Raw genomic sequence first — 19,818 nt, forward strand, 5'->3', positions numbered from 1 at the left:
AAACCACCATGAAAAACTTCAAAAGCAAACTTCATGTTACTTAAGACCGAGGTGGAAAGTTTCAAAACCCCCATGCTAAAGGATAACGCTGCCCAAACTGCAAAATCCTTTACTAATGCACTCTACAGGCAACTACAAGAATGCATGGATCATGCTATCCCAAGCAAAACCAAGACTCACTCCTCCAAGAAAAGGAAACCAGTCTGGTAGACCCCTGCCATAAACAAGCTATACAATAGAAGAAGGAAACTAGTACAGAAAAGATTAAAATCCCAAGAAGGGAAGACATCCCTGATCAGTGTCAGCAAGAAACTACAATGCCTTATAAAATCTTCCAAGGCTAGCTTAAAAGAAAAATTGCCAATGACTCCAAAGATAACCACAAGGCATTTTTTAGCTATGTCAACAGTCTAAGTGGCAATTCTCAGATCTGCTTGGAGTTAGTGCAGAATGGCACAAAATCCACTGAAGTGACCAATATCCCCAACATCCTGGCAGACAGGTTCAGTGCAAACTTCACCCTCCTCTCACTCCCAAAAGGGCCCATAACCATATCAGGAGAATGTAGTGTCCCTGAAATCATAGACACTCAGGTTAAAACAGCCCTCTCCAAAGCCAAAAACACAGCATCAGTGGGACTGGATGGTGTCCCAGGCTGCATCCTACATGAGCTCAAAGATGAACTAACCCCTCACCTAAACACACTGTTCAAACTCAGCTTCTCCATAGGCTATGTGCCCATAAAGTGGCACACAGCAATGGTTAATCCACTACACAAAGGTGGAGCCACAACAGACCCAGGGAACTATCGCCCTATAAGCCTGACTAGCTTGGTCCACAAGGCTATGGAGTGCATCATCATGGATCTCATTAACAGAGACATTGGGAACCTCCAAACACTGGACCCTACCCAGTTCAGCTTTGTTAAGGGCAGATCATGCCTCCTAAACCTGGTGGACTTCTTTGAGACAGTTACCAAGGCTATAGATGAGGGAAAGGTGGTCCACACAGCCTACCTAGACCTCACAAAGGTCTTCAACACCATTCCCCATTCAGGTATTATAGACAAGCTCACCAGTCTGAACATAAATCCCTACATCACGAGATGGGTTGCCAATTGGCTCATGGACAGAACTCATATGGTAAGAGTTGCGGGAGCTAGGTCTGACTCTAAACCGGTTACAAGTGGCATTCCCCAGGGCTCAGTTCTAGAACCCCTCCTGTTCGGCATATACTTCTCAGAGGTACAGGCAAGCACAGGAGGACTATGGCTGACCAAGTTCACAGATGACTGCAAACTAGGGGCTATAATTGACTCTCTGGCTGACACAGACATCCTCCAAAAGGGTCTCACTGAGACAGATGCCTGGTGTGAAAACCATGGCCTCAAGCTAAATACCAAAAAGTGCATAGTCATCCCCTTTGGAGAAAACAATGTACCCACAAACTAACACATAGGTGGTAGCCCCCTAAATATGGAAGACGTAATAAGGGATCTGGGGACCCAAGTAGATAGTAATCTCTCCTTTAATAATCACATTGCCAAAGTGGTTAGAAAATCCTTCTATGTGACCCACCTAATCACAAAAGGGTTTGCATCCAGATCAAAAGAGGTCATTGTGCCCCTCTAAGCATCACTCATCAGACCCATCATAGAGTACAACGCCCCATTTGGGATGTACATTACAAGACACCTGCAACAGCTGGAAAGACCATGGAAGTACCTCACCAAGAGGATCACTGACCTCAAACAGATGCCCTATGCAACTCGACTGAAGAAACTCCAGCTGTACTTGGTTGCATACCGCCTACTCAGAGGTGATCTCTGCCTGATATACAAGGCCATGTCCAACCCAGAATTGATGGACATGCTCCACCTAAAGAAAACCATATCCCCTCAAGCCACATGCTCTAGTGATTTAAACCACAACAATAAATAGGACGTGCTGGAGGGATAAATTCCTGTCCCAGAGACTTCCCATGCTCTGGAACAAGATTCCAATCTATATTAGGCAGATCTCCTCACTAACACTCTTCAAGAGAAACCTTGACGACTGGATGGGAAACAGAAAGTTTACCCCGGGGATCACTTCAGTGGCTCTGCTGGACAGAGGCACAGGGAACTAATCTAAGGGGAAGGCGAAAGCCAACACATTCCGGTTAGGCTTATAAATGCCTTTGGGCAGATAGCCTAGTACCTACCTATGAACCTATGAACCTATAATAATAGAAGTAAAGAATATGTTAAAAGAATAGATGAAAAGTTATTTTATGTTATATGCATTATATGGAATGAAAGAAAAAATGAAATTATGTTTAATGGTAAATGGATTTTCACAACAATATTAAGTAAAATCAGATGGTTGTTATGAAAAAAGGAGTGGGGGTCTAATAGGCTTGAAAATTTAGTATGATTGTAAAGGAAATTAGGAATATGTGTAAATAGATTTTTATATCTATATATTTGTACATTAGTAAATATTTGTAAATATGTAAATATGTTATAAATAAGAGTTATTTTTGTATATAAATAAATGACCCGTAGTCTTTTCAGTAAGTACCATAGGATCTTTTACATCCACCAGAAGAACTTCCACCAACTCAAGCAGATGGGGTGTTGGTTTAATGTCTCATCCAAAGGATGAAACACTTAGGAGTGCAACACCCCTCTTGTGCTACACTGCAGATTCAGTAATCAATCTGCCTGGTATGGGAATAGAACACACAGCATTCTGCACCAAAGGCAAATTTGCTTTCTGTTGTGCCACTGACACTGCTATAACAGGTATTATTTTAACATATACTATATAATAGGTACTATTATAGAATACATATTATAAAACATCAGAAAACTAAAAAGGAACATTGTGAATGCAAAAGAGTATCAATATACAAAGAAGTGATCACCCTGCTGCTGGACACAACAGAAGTACTTGCAGAAAAATGTTTTCATACTTTGCAATAAACAAAGAAATATATCAGAATGCTGTAGAGAGAAGAGGAAGCAGCTCTTACATCAATACACAGATAATAGCTGCCACTAGTAAAATTCAGAACTCTAGTTCCATGGACCAGACAATATATCTGGTAGCTTCACACACAGAAAAAAGGAAAACCTGGTTAATTTCCTGTCAGTCTTGTTAAATGAAATTTTAGCTTCTGGATATGCCCCTGACCTGTGGCAACAGTCTGCAGTGGTAGCAACAAAACCAAATAAGGTGGGACTCATTTGCCTGACCAGTATTCATGTAAAATCATAGAGAGAGTCATAATGGAACTTATCCAGGATGTCACAGGGGGACCTAGTTCCATTATATGTGGAACACTAAGGGTTCTTTGGGAGTAGTGCTAGCTTTTTGAATATTGTGGCATTTTTAAGGGATAACAGGAGCATTTGGAGAAGACCTGACAGTATAAAGTTCTTATAATGGACTTGCTATGGCATTCAGCAGTATCCATGATATGGGAGTAATTGACAAATTAATAACATTAACTGTTAAATCACATAAAATTCAGAGGGTAAAACATTGGTTAACCAGAAAGACACACAATGTCAATGTATGGGGTTACCTGTCTGTCCTGACAAGGGTTACCAATGGTGTACTATGAAGCTGTTTACAGGGGCTACTTCTTTTTGGACTATTTTTTAAGATATAAAAGTGAAAAAGAGGTAATGGATTATCAAAGTTGTTAATGACTGCAAACTAGATGACATTATTAATTTTAAATAAAAGATGCCAAGAAAGTCTACAAAAATATACACACCTGGTACAGAAGTAATGATCTGACGTTTAATGTCAATTAACATGTAATAACATGAAGCTTGACAAAAAGTGACATAAATTATCATTTTAAATAAACAAATTATCAAATAATAAAAAGGATACTATCATTAAAAATCTATGGATAACAGCAGACAGCAGTTTATACTTTGACCAGTGTGCATCTTTCAAACATAGGAAACCATATTTTGCAGTCCATTTTTCTAGGCAAATCTAGTCCCTCTGGGGAGATCATTTTGCTTATTTTCCTTTACTGATCCAATACATTACTGAATACATTACTGTATTTTGTAGTCTTCAAACAAGCCAGCTGGAATAATTTGAAAAAGTACGATGATTCATTACTAGAAAATGTATGTGCTTGGAAAACCTGCACTGTCTAGGAACACTTCAGGATCTCTTATTGTATTTTTGTTTCTTATAGGTTACTTAAAGAAGACATCTGCCTGGTCTATATGGTAATAACTGATCCAGTCCTCTTTAAAGATCTCTTTCTAGAAAAAATACTTCTACAAGAGGTAATATTAGTTTGAGGAACTCAGTACTTATGAGATAAATATCAGTATTTCAAAATAACAATAGATACATTCAGATAATACTTTCCAGGATTATGAAATAAGCTTATCCTTGCTATCAGAAGAAGCCTGCTCATAGGTAGGTACTAGGCTATCGGCCCAAGGGTCTACATAAACCTAGCCAACAAGATTTCCTGGCTTACGCCACCCAAGAAAGTTATTTTCCTGTGCTACTGTCGAGCAGAGACACAGAAGTGATCCCCGGGGTGTATTTCCTATTTCCCATCCACTCATGAAGATTTTTCTTGAAGAGTGCTAATGAAGAAAGTACTAATGCTATTAACTTCCTTCCAAAATAATTGTTGTGTGTGTATGTGTGTGTGTGTGTGTGTGTGTGTGTGTGTGTGTGTGTGTGTGTGTGTGTGTGTGTGTGTGTGTGTGTGTGTGTGTGTGTGTGTATATATATATATATATATATATATATATATATATATATATATATATATATATGTGTATATATTTATATATACATAGGGTTCTGTTAAGTTTGTTCGAAAAAAAAATGTCGAAACTTATTTAATGCAGGGGTGCTGCATATTTTATTTTCAAGATTTTGTGTTTTAGACATTTTGTGTTTCAACATTTTTTTTCAGCCAAATGGCATGGAACCATATATATATATATATATATATATATATATATATATATATATATACATACATACACACATAAACATGCACATATGCGCATATGTATATCGGTTGTGAAGAAACTGAAAACACTGTCATCTTTGTTAGCATGTATGGCAGGAGATTTGTGAATATCAGATTCACTTGTATTGTATGCAAGCATGCCTAATTATGAAAACGTAAATAAGTTTTTAAAATATTGAGTATTTCTGATACATTCCTAATTGCACGTTTGTGAGGGACATTCTAAAGTACTGTGGAGAATTAGCTGAACAATAGATGATGCCATTAGAATGTTCCTGGTTGCTAAGTGATTATTTAAACAGCTGATTGACAGGAGAAGGAAAGTTTTCAAAAGCTGACTGTAATTTTTAAATTAAGACAGTTGAAGTGCAGTTTGTCACGTGCTGAGCAGCTTTTGAAGAACAGCTGTCAGTGAAGAATTGCAGTCAGTGGAAACCCTTAAAAGATAACTCACCAAAAAAAATGTAAGCTTGCCTTTCTATTATGTGTTAGATTAGATCAGGGAAGGTATTCTCCAGTTAGATCAGGAAAGTTTAGTTATTCAAATAGTTTTTATTCTAGAATAATGGACTCCTATCCTGCAGTTTAATTTTACATTTCTGGTGATCTGAGTTATGGTGTTTATTGAAAGCTGTTAATTTACATTTTTGCATTCATTTTACTTATTATTAAATGTTTTTCATTGTTTTACATTGTGGCTGGAAATCAGTGTTTTTCTTTAGAGATTAGAGAGTGCTTATACCTGTTTGATACTCCCCAGGTCGCCTCGAAGGCCTGGCTGCTCTGGTCATAGCTATCATTTATTTTGATATTTAATTTTCATATTTGGACACCCCTTTAGAAAGGCATGACGATACTCTGATTGATGGCAGCATTATTGGGGGAAGGGACACAATTGGAAATCTGTGCCAGGCTTTTCCAAAAGTGTTTGGATGTGTGAAATTTAAATTTACTTTGAGTGTGAGTGTATCAGAGGTCTTAAACTGGGACACATTGCTCTGAAGTGTATAATAAGAAAATAAAATTGGGGTGGACAGAGGTATATAGTCCAGTCCCAGGAAAACAGAGTGTGTTCCTGTTGTGCTCAGGGGAAAATTGTGAAATATTTCTTCTGTTTAAGTGACGGTCTCATATTGGAGTCAATAGTGAGTATTGACGCTCCTTAGTTACTGACCAAGGATAGTAAGGGATGTCATTTAATTGTTGGCAGTCTGGTGGGGTATTGGCCAGACATAACATTTAATTGGTGGCAGTCCGGTGGGATATAGCCAGATATCACATGGGTAACAGGAATTAAAACACAAAGTATCAACAAAATCTAACCACATCCAAATCCAATGTTTTTGCAGGGGGCATCTCACAAAACCCCTACTAATTTTATAAACTAACTCGTAATATCGAAAGTCACAATAAAACAGGTACTAATCTCCGAACTAGAAGACGGAAAGTACACTTTCCCGAAAGGTCCTAACATCAAAAATCAGCTGTTAATGTTGAAAATGTCGAATACATTTTACGGCAATTAACAGTAATGCCACCCTTGCCTAACTCCCTAACTACTACAGATAACATCCTGTTTATGCAGGGGGGCAAGCCGACCTGCAACCCCACACACCCTCTAACTATATTTTCCAACTCCGAAATCGCACTACAGTGAGAAAAGGGATGTATTTCCCTAACCGCACTGTACCGCAATCCCTGTATATCCCTTCGAATGGTCATATTTGCGAATGCACAGCACATTCGCAAATATATCATTCGATTATGTAGCTTGCACACATATGAACTATTCGGACATCTGTAGTTCGAATAGTTCATAGGCATACAATGCTACATTGTGATTTTAATAGTAAACCATATATATATATATATATATATATATATATATATATATATATATATGAGAGAGAAAGACATATAGACATAGATATAGATAAAGATATATAGATATACATATAGCTAAACATATAGATATAGATATCATTCTTGTCTGATGTTCAGTGTAGATGTGCAGCTTTTATGCTAATGCTACAATACTTAAAAATCATCATTTCTTATGCACTCTTCCACCTTTCATCTTGGGTGGCCACAACTCTGCCTCAACAATTTTAAAATGTAACAGTTTTTTCTTCTACTGGCCTGCTGTGCCTCAGTGATGATGGGGCCATAACTGTGACTGCGAGAGCTGACATTTTGATTAATTACTGTGCACTATGGCAATGGTTCTTCTGAAGTTCTATGCACATGTGCACACATACTGACACAGTCACACACACACACACACACACACACACACACACACACACACACACACACACACACACACACACACACAGACACATGTGCGAGCAGAGTTACACAGGATTATAGGGCCGTACAGTGGAGGTGGGCCATACCCCTGTCATACTGAACTCCTCAGCCACTGAAATGCTGGTGTAGAAGTGTATGTTTTCACTTTTTATACAGTTAAGTGGTAGCTGGGGCATTCAGTCACCCAGCTTGTGTCACATAGTTGCCCTTGCTGGGGCATTCACTCACTCAGCTTGTGTCACATCGTTGCCCTTGTATCTATGTTATTAGAATTATGAACATAACCCTTCTAATGCATTTGCCATTGGGCTTCCTCTACTCATAGATGCCAAAATGATCAGTTGAAATAAGACCAAAAAAAATGAGAACCCCACTCTGGAAAATTGAGAGGGACTCTGTGATAAGGGGGCTGTGGGCAAACTCTGGTGTTAGGTGCAACACTCAGCCTCTAATGAGATCTGAATTAAAGACCCTACTCTGGAGAAAGGAGAGAAGATTTAGGCAAGGGGTTGGGGCAGAGTCTGGCCTTAAGTGCAGCATGCAGCCTCTAATGAGATCCAAAGACTAGAAGCAGCCACAGAAAATAAGTATATTAATTAAAAATGGAGTAGGAATTAAGAAATACTAAATGTTAAAATTAAGTATGACTTTGAATGCTGTTTATCTTTCACAGTTATTTATTTTCATCTTATCTAAAATTATCTTAGATTAATGTGACATTTATAACCACTGTCACAATCTCCATCAGTATACAAGCTTAAATGATTGATTAACTTCATTTGAAGACAACATGCCCAAAAAGTGATTTTTATAGACTAGCTGCTGATGTGTTGCATACTCACTGAGCCTGGTGTCAGCAAAAGGTCTGGCCACACTCTGTACATAACCTTCCTTCTTTCCCTTAAAAATCTCACTGGCAATTAGCTTCTGCTGCAGCTGTCAGGAAAAAGGGTATAAATTATACATAGTGCTTTTATCTAGTTACATGGTATTAGTATATGTTATATAGTAAATAGTAGATGAAACAAAACACATTGCAGAAAAACTCAAACAGCTCTTATTTTTTTTCTTTCTGTCATTACATGGTCAGAGTTCCCTTTCCCTGTGAGAAAAGACTGAGTTACTTAATGTCACCAGATTGCACAGTTGTGTAATCATCTGTAGCAATGACTGAATCTTTACCATTCTGAAGAATCCGTGTTGCTATTTTAATGCACAAAACATAAATTATTGCAGTACATTGAGAGCTGTGATTACGCTCTGTCAGTTAAAAGACACCCTGGTTCAGCACTAATTTAGCATGGAGTTCTAATCTTGACAATGCTTAGAAGGGTGGTTTGCAATTGTTGTTAAGAAAGTGTCTGGCACTAGACAATAAAAGCTGGCAGTGCTGACCAGTAAACAACAGTGGCAGAACATGAAAATGCTAAATTTTAACTCCATTTCTACTTGCTCTTTATAACATTACAGCCACACAAAATGTATTTAGGGATCAACAGCTTCCCTTAGACGGAATACTTAAAGACATCTCCTGCTGTCTGTTTCACAGTCCTTCCCAGCTACTTTACTGGCTTTCAAAGCTGGCACAACACTTTGAACTTTTTTTTCCTCCAAACCTAGTAGTACATGGAGCAGATAAATCCCCATGCACTACAAAGAATTGCAATTGGATCTCTGATCATAAGGTCATATTACGTCTTCTGGACATGGATGCCAAGATTCACCTCTTTAGTTTTGATCTCAAGTGAATTTCTTGGATTCCATGTCTCAAGCACATAATAAGCAGGCTTCAATTGGATACCTTATCATAATCCTCTATGTATTGTTTTTAGATAAAAATATGCTAAACTGTATTGTAATAGTATCACAGAAAATTAGCTTAAAATGTAGTAAAAACATATTTAGAGGAGGTGGAGAAAATGTGGCTCCTTATGCTTGGAGTAAGAATTGTATCTTACAGAAGTAAGATATACCAGACATCTCCACTGTCCTTATTTTGGAGGAACATTCCTATTTTCGGAGCTGATTTACCACTGCACAGGATGCCCTATTTTCAAGTTTGATTTACCCCTTCACACAGTTTTCTGAATTCCCCTCATCACATGTGATTTTGAAGATGCCTAGTACAGAAAATAATACACTACATGACCAACATACTAGTGGCAACAATAATTTAAAGAAACAGGACATGCATCTTACATATCCCTTTTTCTGAAGCAAAAATAATTGACCTTGTGTGGTAGAATTTTGTAATACAGTTCATTAAAGTGTACAAATTTTACATTGTCTCTTTGATAGTGTACTGATATTTTTCCATCATTTTTGTCAATCTGCTTTTTAAATGTGTTTCTGAGTAGTACCCCCCATTCCTTCTGGAAGCAGGAAGAGTTATGTGCCATTGGGCCACACCACAGTACCACTTCAGCCCTCCTATCCTTCTCTAACACCATAACCCATAACTGAAATAATAGCAAGCTTTCCTCAGCCCTCTTTTTGATCTCTCCAAGGCCTTCGATATGGTCAACCACCAAATACTCATGCACATCCTTAAGGCATTCTCACTAAATAGCCGTGTGCTTCAGTGGTACAAGTCTTACCTGTGTGGTAGGCAACATGCCATCCTGTGGCAGGAGAAACTATCAACCTATCTACCCATCACCCTAGCTGTCCCCCAGGGCTCCATTAGAGGACCTCTTCCTTTCTCTCTCTTTATTAATGACCTTCCCACTGTCATCCCAAATGCTACCTGTATCCAATATGCAGATGACCCCACCTTGATTTGTTCAGCCACCTCCCTGACAGATCTAATGACATTAACCCAGAATACTTTCAATATAGTTGAAAACTGTCTCTCTGTCAGCTGATATTAAAGCCTAACAAAACAAAGTAGCTTCTTTTCTCCCCCACTTTGTAAGTCTTCTTCACTACTCTTTACCATAAAATCTCATAATGGTACCATTATCTCCCCAGATGCGCAAACCAAACTTTTAGGCATCGCAACAGACAACACCTTCAATCAAACTATCAAAACCATTAACAAAAAACTTGGCTCCCTCTATAAGATCAAACCTTTCCTTACTCCATTTGCTAGGACTGCTATTGCTCATTCCCATCTATTCTCCACTCTTCTCTATGCCTCCCCTCTACTCACTAATTTGAACAAATCTGCTCTTAACAAACTCTCCAGCTGTTATAACCATATTGCTAGATTTGCAACAGGCATGGCCTATAGGACCCACCACTGTCACAACCTAAATCTTCTGGGGTGGCTAGAATGGCCTAACCTACTTCATTACAACCAGCTTATAATTTCCCATAAAGTTCTCAACCAACCTGATAATACACCTGCACTTAAAAATATCATCAACCCTTATTGCAACCTAAGGTCACTTAGCTCTTCTAATAAACTTCTGGTTCAAACATCCGAAATCAGCAACTCTGCTGGGGACTCTCTGTTTGCTAACTCTGTTGGCAAAACATGGAACTCTCTTCCTGCTGATCTTACTCTTAAACCCTCTCTTACTCAGTTCAAAAAAAACCCACAAGCTATACTTTAATACTCACTGGCTATGTCCTTGTTCAAAACCCAACGAGATCCTCCTCTAAAGTCCGTAATCATGTTATATTGCCTAGTCAGTTTGTCTTTAAAAATGTATGATTATATTATCTGCTTACTCAACTGGAGCTAGTAAACTGTGTGTAACATGTAATCATTTTGTGATTTTTACTGTATGTTTTACCTTGGAGCTTTTTTCCCGGGCCTCCACTAAAAATGGACATGTAGCCAGTCAGACTATCCTGATCAACAAATGTAAAATAAATAATAAATAAATAAATAAATAAATACATTTGGTATTCAAATTTTATGCTAATTAGATGTTCAGATTTTTAGCTGAATGTACCTACTTTTCAAGGGTCTTTGCTCCTATTTTCAATGTCTGCAGGTTGAGAAGTAGAAAAGGTATGCATGTGCATGTGCAGTGTAGTGCACTGCCGTAAGCTACGAAACAATGCCTCTTATGTGAGGAACCGCAGTAAATACAAGCATTGCACTCTGTACTTTACAGAGCTTTCATTTGCAATGGACATGGACTTGTAAGGTTACAGGGAGCATTACAAGTGGAAGTAGTTATGTGCAAATGCAGCATCGCCTGCTGAACAAAGTCACTTCTGGGGCTGAGAATTTGCCTTAACTGTCTGTAGACGAAGTTACCCTGAGGTGGCTTTATGGAGCAATAATCTTTCAGTGATAAAATAAATAGTTTGGTAGCAGGGGAAGGAAGTAAACCAGCAGCTATATGCTTCTGCAAGATGTTGTAACTAATGTAATGCAGTTCTAAAACTACCAATTTAAATGTTTCTTTGTTGTCACATGCCTGATCAGTAGACTCCAAAAATTCTTTCACTGTATTGAAGTTTATTAAATGCATTTTGTATGTTAAAATTTCAGTAAATTATGTTTGATTAAATGAAGTTCAGTCAGAGACTACCCTCATTCATCATACTTTCAATGCAATTTTTTTCTAATGAACTTATGAGTTTGCCTAGACACGAGCATGGGTTGGTAGTGGTATGCATGCCCAGTGTCTAGCTAAGGTTCTGCACACAGGCTTTGGATGTAAATATCTACTGCATGCTACACTGCAAACATCCACTAGCAATTGCTTTAACAGCATGAAAACTCATGCTTACCACCCTTCAGAAAAAGACAACTGACCTCTATCCTCTCTGTTCTTGTCCAGTGTTGATCTCCGGATGTGCCAGGATGCTACCCGAATCTTGGACACCTGTACTGCAGGTTAATGTCCTACCTCTGTGATAGTGCACCAAACAGAAGCAGACCTCTTGGTGTACTGAAACTAGGAACAGATTATAGGGTCAAGAGAAAATTTGAATTGCATTGCATGTCTGCTGTGAAATGGGACAGAACTTTACTATTCCTTCTACAGTACGCCCACCCAACATCTGAAACTAGTTTTTAAGTTTATGCCATGGTATTGCTCCTCAACAGTTTCAACTGATTATAAATGGCAGCAATGTAAAGCAAAAAAGTTAAATAGATAGAAACCAGATGTTTACCCTGCAAAAAAGCATGACTATACAAAGGACAAAACTGGAAAATTTAAAAGGTGAATTCTTCCTTGGTGACATTCTTTACATCAAAGGGCAGTGACCCAGAGGTGACTATAAGTAGGTGGTAGAGGGGGAATCTCCCTTCTTTGGGGATTTGGAGGGCTTTGTCTACATTAGAAAAATAAATAATACAAATAATCAGATTTTTTTTGTTCAGGATTAAACTTTGGCCTCTTGCATTCTGAGACTTTTTTGGCTGATGTCCTAAATCTCTACATGGCTCGTTGCTCTGTTGTCAACAAATAACCAGGGTATACCTTATAATGTGCCCATTGAATGCTCTTGTCCAGTAGTCCATGCTATCATCCATTTGATTACTTCCTTATAGCCTCAAAGCACTGTTTTTCAGGATAGTTGAGGCTGAAAAACTGAACATATCTTCATAGAGTGTCACCATGAAAAACATGTAAAACATGTAACTCTTCTTTCAGTGGAACCACAACAGGCACCCAAAGAAGCAGGAGGTAATAATAAAACACAAGCCTGTAGGTGTAGGCAGCAGCAGGTTTAATCGCATAAACGCCACACAATACAAAACGTTTTCGTCCACCAGACTTCTTCAGATGTAAAATGAATGAATGGAGGCTTCTTTCAGTGGTTATGCAGCAAATGTGAAAAGATCTATCAAACATGCAATTGTTTTTATTTTCAGTAAAAATACGGTATATACATATATATATATATATATATATATATATATATATAAAATGTAAAAGCTATACAAAACCTGTAACCATACCTCTCAACCTGGAAACATCAAAAATCTGGACAAGGCCCATGAAAAATAGGTACAAATCTGTACACTGATTAACATCTATTTTGCATACACAATTATGTAACCCCACCCACTCCAGTGGAATTGTGGGATACCAACTTTCGAATGCAAATTGAAGAACAGACAACCAAAACATGGCACCAGCGTCCCCCCTGCAGACATTCCAGTGTCCTGTTACCTGGCTATTTTGCCCCATTTACCATAAACACAACTAGTGTATGCATACTGCTTTACTTCTACAATGATCTGAATTTTATTTTTACATTTTACAGCACAACAATGCAGAATCACTAAAAGACGTCATCTGGTAAACAAAGCAATACTGTCTCACAATGAAAATAGGCTTGACATTAAACTTTGCCCTTGAAACTAAAGAACACGACCACACTTGAACGGCTCTCCCTTTTGAATACCAAAAAACGACAATGAAGAAATTATATTTTAGCTCTTTCTTCCACTTTATTCATACCATGGACTTCCTCAGAAAAACGGGAACTCTCCCATGTTCCCGTTTTTATACTTTACAGGATATGATGTCATGTTGATGTTACACTTATCGTATACATGCTAATAATCATATTTAAAAATCATATTGAAAAATTACTACAAACAAACATCAGGTGTGGCGATGGGAGCTAGAGTAGCTCCTGCATTCGCAAACATATTTATGTCCAACTGGGAAAACGAACATCTAAAATGCCACAGCAGCTTTGATAAAGTGTTACTTTATGTAAGATATATAGATGATTTGTTTTTCGTATGGGGTGGAGATAAAATAGAATTTGAAAGCATGGTGGAAGACCTGAACAAAACAACTAGTTCCCTGACATTCAAAATCAGTGGATATGGGAAAGAAATAGATTTTTTAGATGTGACATTGTACTTTGAGGGTGAAAATCACACCCTACAAAGCAAAATATACAGAAAACCATGCTTTACAAAACCAATACTTACACAAAGAAAGTTTACATCCACAACATATGAAACGGAATGTCATCAAAGGGCAAATGATAAGATTAAGTAGATTAACATCAAGTAATGATATATATCATACAGAATTGCTCTTATTAAGGAAGCTATTTGTGGAAAGAGGATATTCGTTGGTATTCTTGAAGAAATTAGAGAAAGAAGTGGATAATTTAAGATCAGGAGTAGCTAAACCAATCCTTTTGATTAAAGGGAATGAATTTTTGGTAGACAATGTCATAGATAGTGGAAGTGATTTGGACTCAAAAGAATGGAACACAATGTTTCCACTGCCTATGTGTAATGAGATGTCATACATTAGGAACGTCATAGAGACAAATTGGACGATTATTTTGGGTAATAGAGAGCTAATGACGGTCTTAGGTACAAAACCTACTTTCACCTACAAAAATACGGTGAATGTGAAAAAGATGTTAGAGTACAAAAGTCACAATAGAGAAACCCAGACTAGAATAGTAAGTAATAAAAAGGGAACTTTTTCGTGTAAAGATTGCAAACAGTGTCGATACATTGCGAACACGTCCTTTGTGACATTAAAACATTTGAACAGAACTTTTTGGGCTAAAGAATACAATAATTGTAACAGTGACCACGTGGTTTATTTAGCCACATGTGTCACGTGTGAAAACTATTACGTAGGCAAAACAATAAGATGTCTAAAAAGACGCATTTATGAGCACACTTTGGCCATAAAAAACAAGGATATAAACAATTCCTTGGCAAGGCATGCCTTGGTTTGTACGGACTTTAAAAAGTTCGAATTCTTTGTTTTGGATAGACTTGAAAAAGGAGTTTTAAAAGGTGACATCAACAATAAACTAGAACAAAAAGAAACATTGTGGCAGTTGGTATTAGGCGCTGACACTTCACCTGGATTAAATGACTCAATTAATATCAAATGTTTTCTATTGAATAGATAAAATGTTTTTGTAAAATACACAATTTTAAGAATTTTTTGATGTGATGAATTTTAATGTGATCGTATTTTAGGAGAAAGGTAGTTCACAGTAACATTCTATGAAATTTGACAAATGTCAAATCCACGTATAGATAACATTTGATAGAAAGATAGTATAATTTGATCATCGTTGGATTTTTTATTCATTTTTCACTTCTGTTAATGAGTTATATGTATCAGTATAGTGGAAGTGTATATATATAACACATAATTATTATTTATATAGAATTCATTGTCTATGTGTACGCATGTGAGTGTGGGGATGGTTTCTTGTGGTGCGATTATACATGTGGAGACAGATGTGTGCGCTGTTTCAGTGAGTGTGTGAGAATGAATGCATGTCAGTCTGTGTGAGGGAATGTGGGTGTTGAGGGAGAGTGAAAGTAGTAATATGATCAAATTGGGTATATTCATGTACATTTTTCATTGTTTTGAATATTACGTATTTTAACAACACGATTACAGTGGCATTTTCTTCGTGTATGTAAATATACACACAGATACAAAGTCAATAACATATTTTTTTCATATAAATAATTGTCTATTTTTGTAAGAGTAATAAGAAATGAATTCACATCATAGTGCACTATTAATTTTTCAAATATAAAAATGTAAGAACCTTAAATTATATATATTTTTTAAATATGATTATTAGCATGTATACGATAAGTGTAACATCAACATGACATCATATCCTGTAAAGTATAAAAACGAGAACATGGTAGAGTTCCCGTTTTTCTGAGGAAGTCCATGGTATGAATAAAGTGGAAGAAAGCGCTAAAATATAATTTCTTCATTGTCGTTTTTTGGTATTCAAAAGGGAGAGCCGTTCAAGTGTGGTCGTGTTCTTTGGTTTTCTGGCTAGTCCGGATTTGTATCCTGTTTTGCCCTTGAAACTCACATTCATTGAAACAGCATTGAAACCCACACACACCACATCCAAAGAAAATGCATTTGGCCAGTGGTGGATAAAGATTACCTTTGCGCTGTTTTCAAATCATTGGCCCTTGCACACAAAACAAGAAACATACATGTGTTCTTTTCTTTATACACCTTCCTGACTTTATTAAATTATATTCCTTGTATAATACAACACACATGTTTGAGTGCATTTTAAATTTATTGTTTGAACATTTTACCAGTAATCTGTACTGTAGGTAATGAAACAAAACACATGAACCAATAATGACAAAACTGCCCAATTCAGAACTTTTCCATCATAAAAGTCTGCTTCCACACCCACATTATAAATAGAATGACAGTAGTGTAGGCCATAGGCATCTTGCACAGCGTCTCGCACTTATTTTCAATTTCATTTTTTTTGGGGGGGAGGGGGACAAAAGGTCAAAAACCAGGGACACATTTTAAACATTGCTTGTATAATTTTGTACAGTTGCTAGAATAAAATGCTGTGCTACCATCATGCATTTCACTGGCAGGTTTTGAACCCAGGACTCTATGCACTACATTCAGAACAACACACCACTATCCCAAATCAGCAGCTGCCTGAAAAATAGAAGACTGAAATAATTTAGTGAATTCATTTCTCACTTCTCAACATAGCTCTTAACCTCATGGACAAACAAAGCCAATAATGGGGGAATACAAATTCAGTTCTCACTTCTCACTCACCATATCTCTGAACTGTTAGCACAAAAATGTTCCTACTTCTCATCATAGCTCTCTGAACTCTTAGTACAAAAAAAAAAATCTGGACAAACTCAGAACATAACTTTCAACTGTCTAAAAGCTCCATTTAAACAGGGGCAAGTATGCACTTCCACATTTCAGTATCCTTCTTTGAGTTTACATGAAAAAACACTGTCCCTACCCATTTACAAAGGCAAAAATGCAGCAGACAGTACCAATGATTTCTAGAAGACACACATGTCTCTTACCATTACTCAGTTTAGTCTCTTTTTGCTTGACCTATCCAGGTAAGCAGAGTTCCTGTTACTCCAGTATTCTTCCATACAGTCACCAAATGCTCTTCTAAACTTGTTATGCAGCCCAACAGCTGAATATTCTTTGTTGACATTTTCTTGTTAATTTATCATTAATCCATTGGTAAGGGCTGGCTGGCAGTCTTTAACCTCTTCCACCTTTAAAACTAGACTGGAGTGGAGGTTAAGTGGATCACTACCCTCCGTACCAATGGACTTAACAGTAAATACTACACATAAAATTGTGTCATGTAGCCAAGCACTTTCGCTACAGAATCTTGCATAACATGCAGTTAAACAAATCATTTAGAGAGCTCCACCACATGCCAAAAGTAAACATTGTCCTCCACTTCTCGCAGGAGAATATGGCAAGTTTGTATTCTGTGGCAGTCTGTAGGCCAAACATCAGTAGCAATGTTGTAGTTAGTTAAAGCTCAACATCTCCAGGGCTGAAGTCTGACAGTGCATTCTACTCTGTGGGGTCCCTCTACTTCACCACTGCCACCATTTACCATTTATGGCAGCAGCAATCTAGAATTTTTATCCACAATGGAACATTTTAGTGTGATCCTTTACATCAACAGATATTTAAGGATCAGCTGTCAGTTAATGCTATGTCACCTTTGTAACATTCATGCTGCTAATCAGGATGCCTTCAGATGACACCACAATGTGGATGTTTCATCAATCTTCTTAGAGATCTGTATTGTGACATTAAAGTACTGCAGTATTATGCAGTGCCCAAGAAGGTTAAATATTTCTTAAAGTTGTACTTATCCCTTTCTATACATAAAAACAATATATTATGCATATGATGCAGTTGTGCATTCATATGCTTTCAGTTTGCATATTTAGAATTGTTTCCATATGTATCTCTGATCACATTTTAAACCATAAAGAACTCTAAGATGCACATATCACTTTTGCAACTTTCCCTCTTTGCATGTTACTTATCTTCTTCATAATATATTTCTGCTTGCATGATTCTTTCCTTCCAATTCTGCATTCTCACACAACTCTTGTACATATTTGCATTCTTAGGTTGTCTTCTGGTTACAGAAATCTTCTTGCTTAGATGTGCTTGTCTTGTGTAAATAGCTTTTATTCCCTCTGTACAATATACCATCACAGCACAAGGAAAAAAACGAGATCTCATGAAGTTTTGAAATTACAGAACGGAAGCGCTTACCTGTATTTGGTTATATTAAAATTTTAGTTTTTACTTGGGGGTCCATGGTTTTTTGGACATTTGTTTTGTTTGTTCATAAGTAAAACAAGAAAATAACTGGGCATATTTTTTAAACATGTACCTGCCTTATTGTGCTTTTTTGTGTACTCCTAAATTCCAGTCTGATTTCAAAAGCAACCTTGAAGTTTTTTTTTTTATATAAATTCTTTCTTTAATGCGAGAAAATTCAGTATATGAGCATATGCAATAAAAGGTGTGCTTGAGTTCTTCTACTAAGCAAATGCAGATGTTTATATGTTTATTATTTAATATTTTGCATAAATAAATAAAATGAATGAATGAATGAATAAGGAAATAAAACATTGTGATGAATGTAGGAAGGGGGACTACAGCCCAGTAGCCTGTATCATGAGCTGTCCTTGTGTTATTTCCACTTCCAAAAAAACACCCACAGCTCAGGTCAGCATTTCTCCATTCTTGCCAAAATCAGTATTATTAGTGTCTTGCTTCCACTAATGTATCAGCGGTTGGTTTGTCAGAGTGTCTTTGAAGGCATCCTGAAGTCATTTTCCGTGTTTTGTCAAACTCCTCTTACACTTGGGTTTTCACTTTGGTGGCTGCTTAGGCAACTACCTGCCTGTCCTGTCACTTCTTAGTTGAATATGTATACCTCACCCACTAGTATTGCAAAGAAGGCCTCTTTAACCTGACAGATTCCCTCAGTATTGTTTCTGCCTACTGGAATTTGGGGTTACTGCCATGAGAAGCACAAAACACATTTTGGCCAGAACTTCTTGCCAAAACCCCAACTACTGACATACAGAACAGATCCTATTCAGATTTCTTCTACCTTCTAAATGTATATGGGACAATGATTTTTGGAGCAGGAGTCTTAGATGAAGGACATTAACTGTAATCCCACTACAATCTACCAGATTTTCCCTACTAGTAGCAGTCTCAAACAAGTAGTACTGAAATCAGACTGAAGGGAACCTCAAGCTGATATTCAAAGTCCTTCATGAGGGCTATAAAGGCAAAATTATCTTCTTTCCAAGGGGTCTAGAAATCTCTTGCAAAGTAAACTCTTTGAATAAAATGCAGGAGAGTTTAAATAATGTGAAATAAGATTTGAAAAAACGTTTAATTGAAATACACATTCACTGAACAAGCACAAAACCACCTAGAATTTCATATAGTAAACAAATGCCCCCCCCCCACACACACACACAAACATGTCCCTAACCCAAATCCCAATTCCAGTCCTAAAGTCATTGATCTGTTGAAGTACTACAACAACCAGATTCAATGTCCCACTGAGACTGAGTATTAAATACTGTTTTGGACAAAAGGGACTCTACCTGATTGCTATGTTCCAAACCTCTCACATATGATCCCATTATCCAAGGACCCCTTTCACAGAAAAAATGCTAGGATGAGTGGATAACAGGAGATGTACAGACACTGCAGGAATCTTACTGGAGGAGTTTAGCTCTGATGTTGCTATGTAGAAAGA

The 19,818-nt window shown here is 37.3% G+C and overlaps 1 protein-coding gene across 1 annotated transcript in view; it reads right to left on the reverse strand.

Annotated features, from left to right (window-relative positions):
* MYO1H (myosin IH) overlaps positions 1–19,818 on the reverse strand; it is an 835,299-nt gene that overhangs the window by 241,016 nt on the left and 574,465 nt on the right. Inside the window, exon 25 of the mRNA XM_044068514.1 lies at positions 8,163–8,256. Coding sequence (XP_043924449.1) covers positions 8,163–8,256 — 94 coding nt within the window. The remainder of the gene's footprint in view (positions 1–8,162; positions 8,257–19,818) is intronic.

This window comes from Protopterus annectens, chromosome 4.part0, assembly GCF_019279795.1.
Source record: "Protopterus annectens isolate FY-2018-M chromosome 4.part0, PAN1.0, whole genome shotgun sequence".
In the NCBI taxonomy this organism is placed as follows: domain Eukaryota; kingdom Metazoa; phylum Chordata; order Ceratodontiformes; family Protopteridae; genus Protopterus; species Protopterus annectens.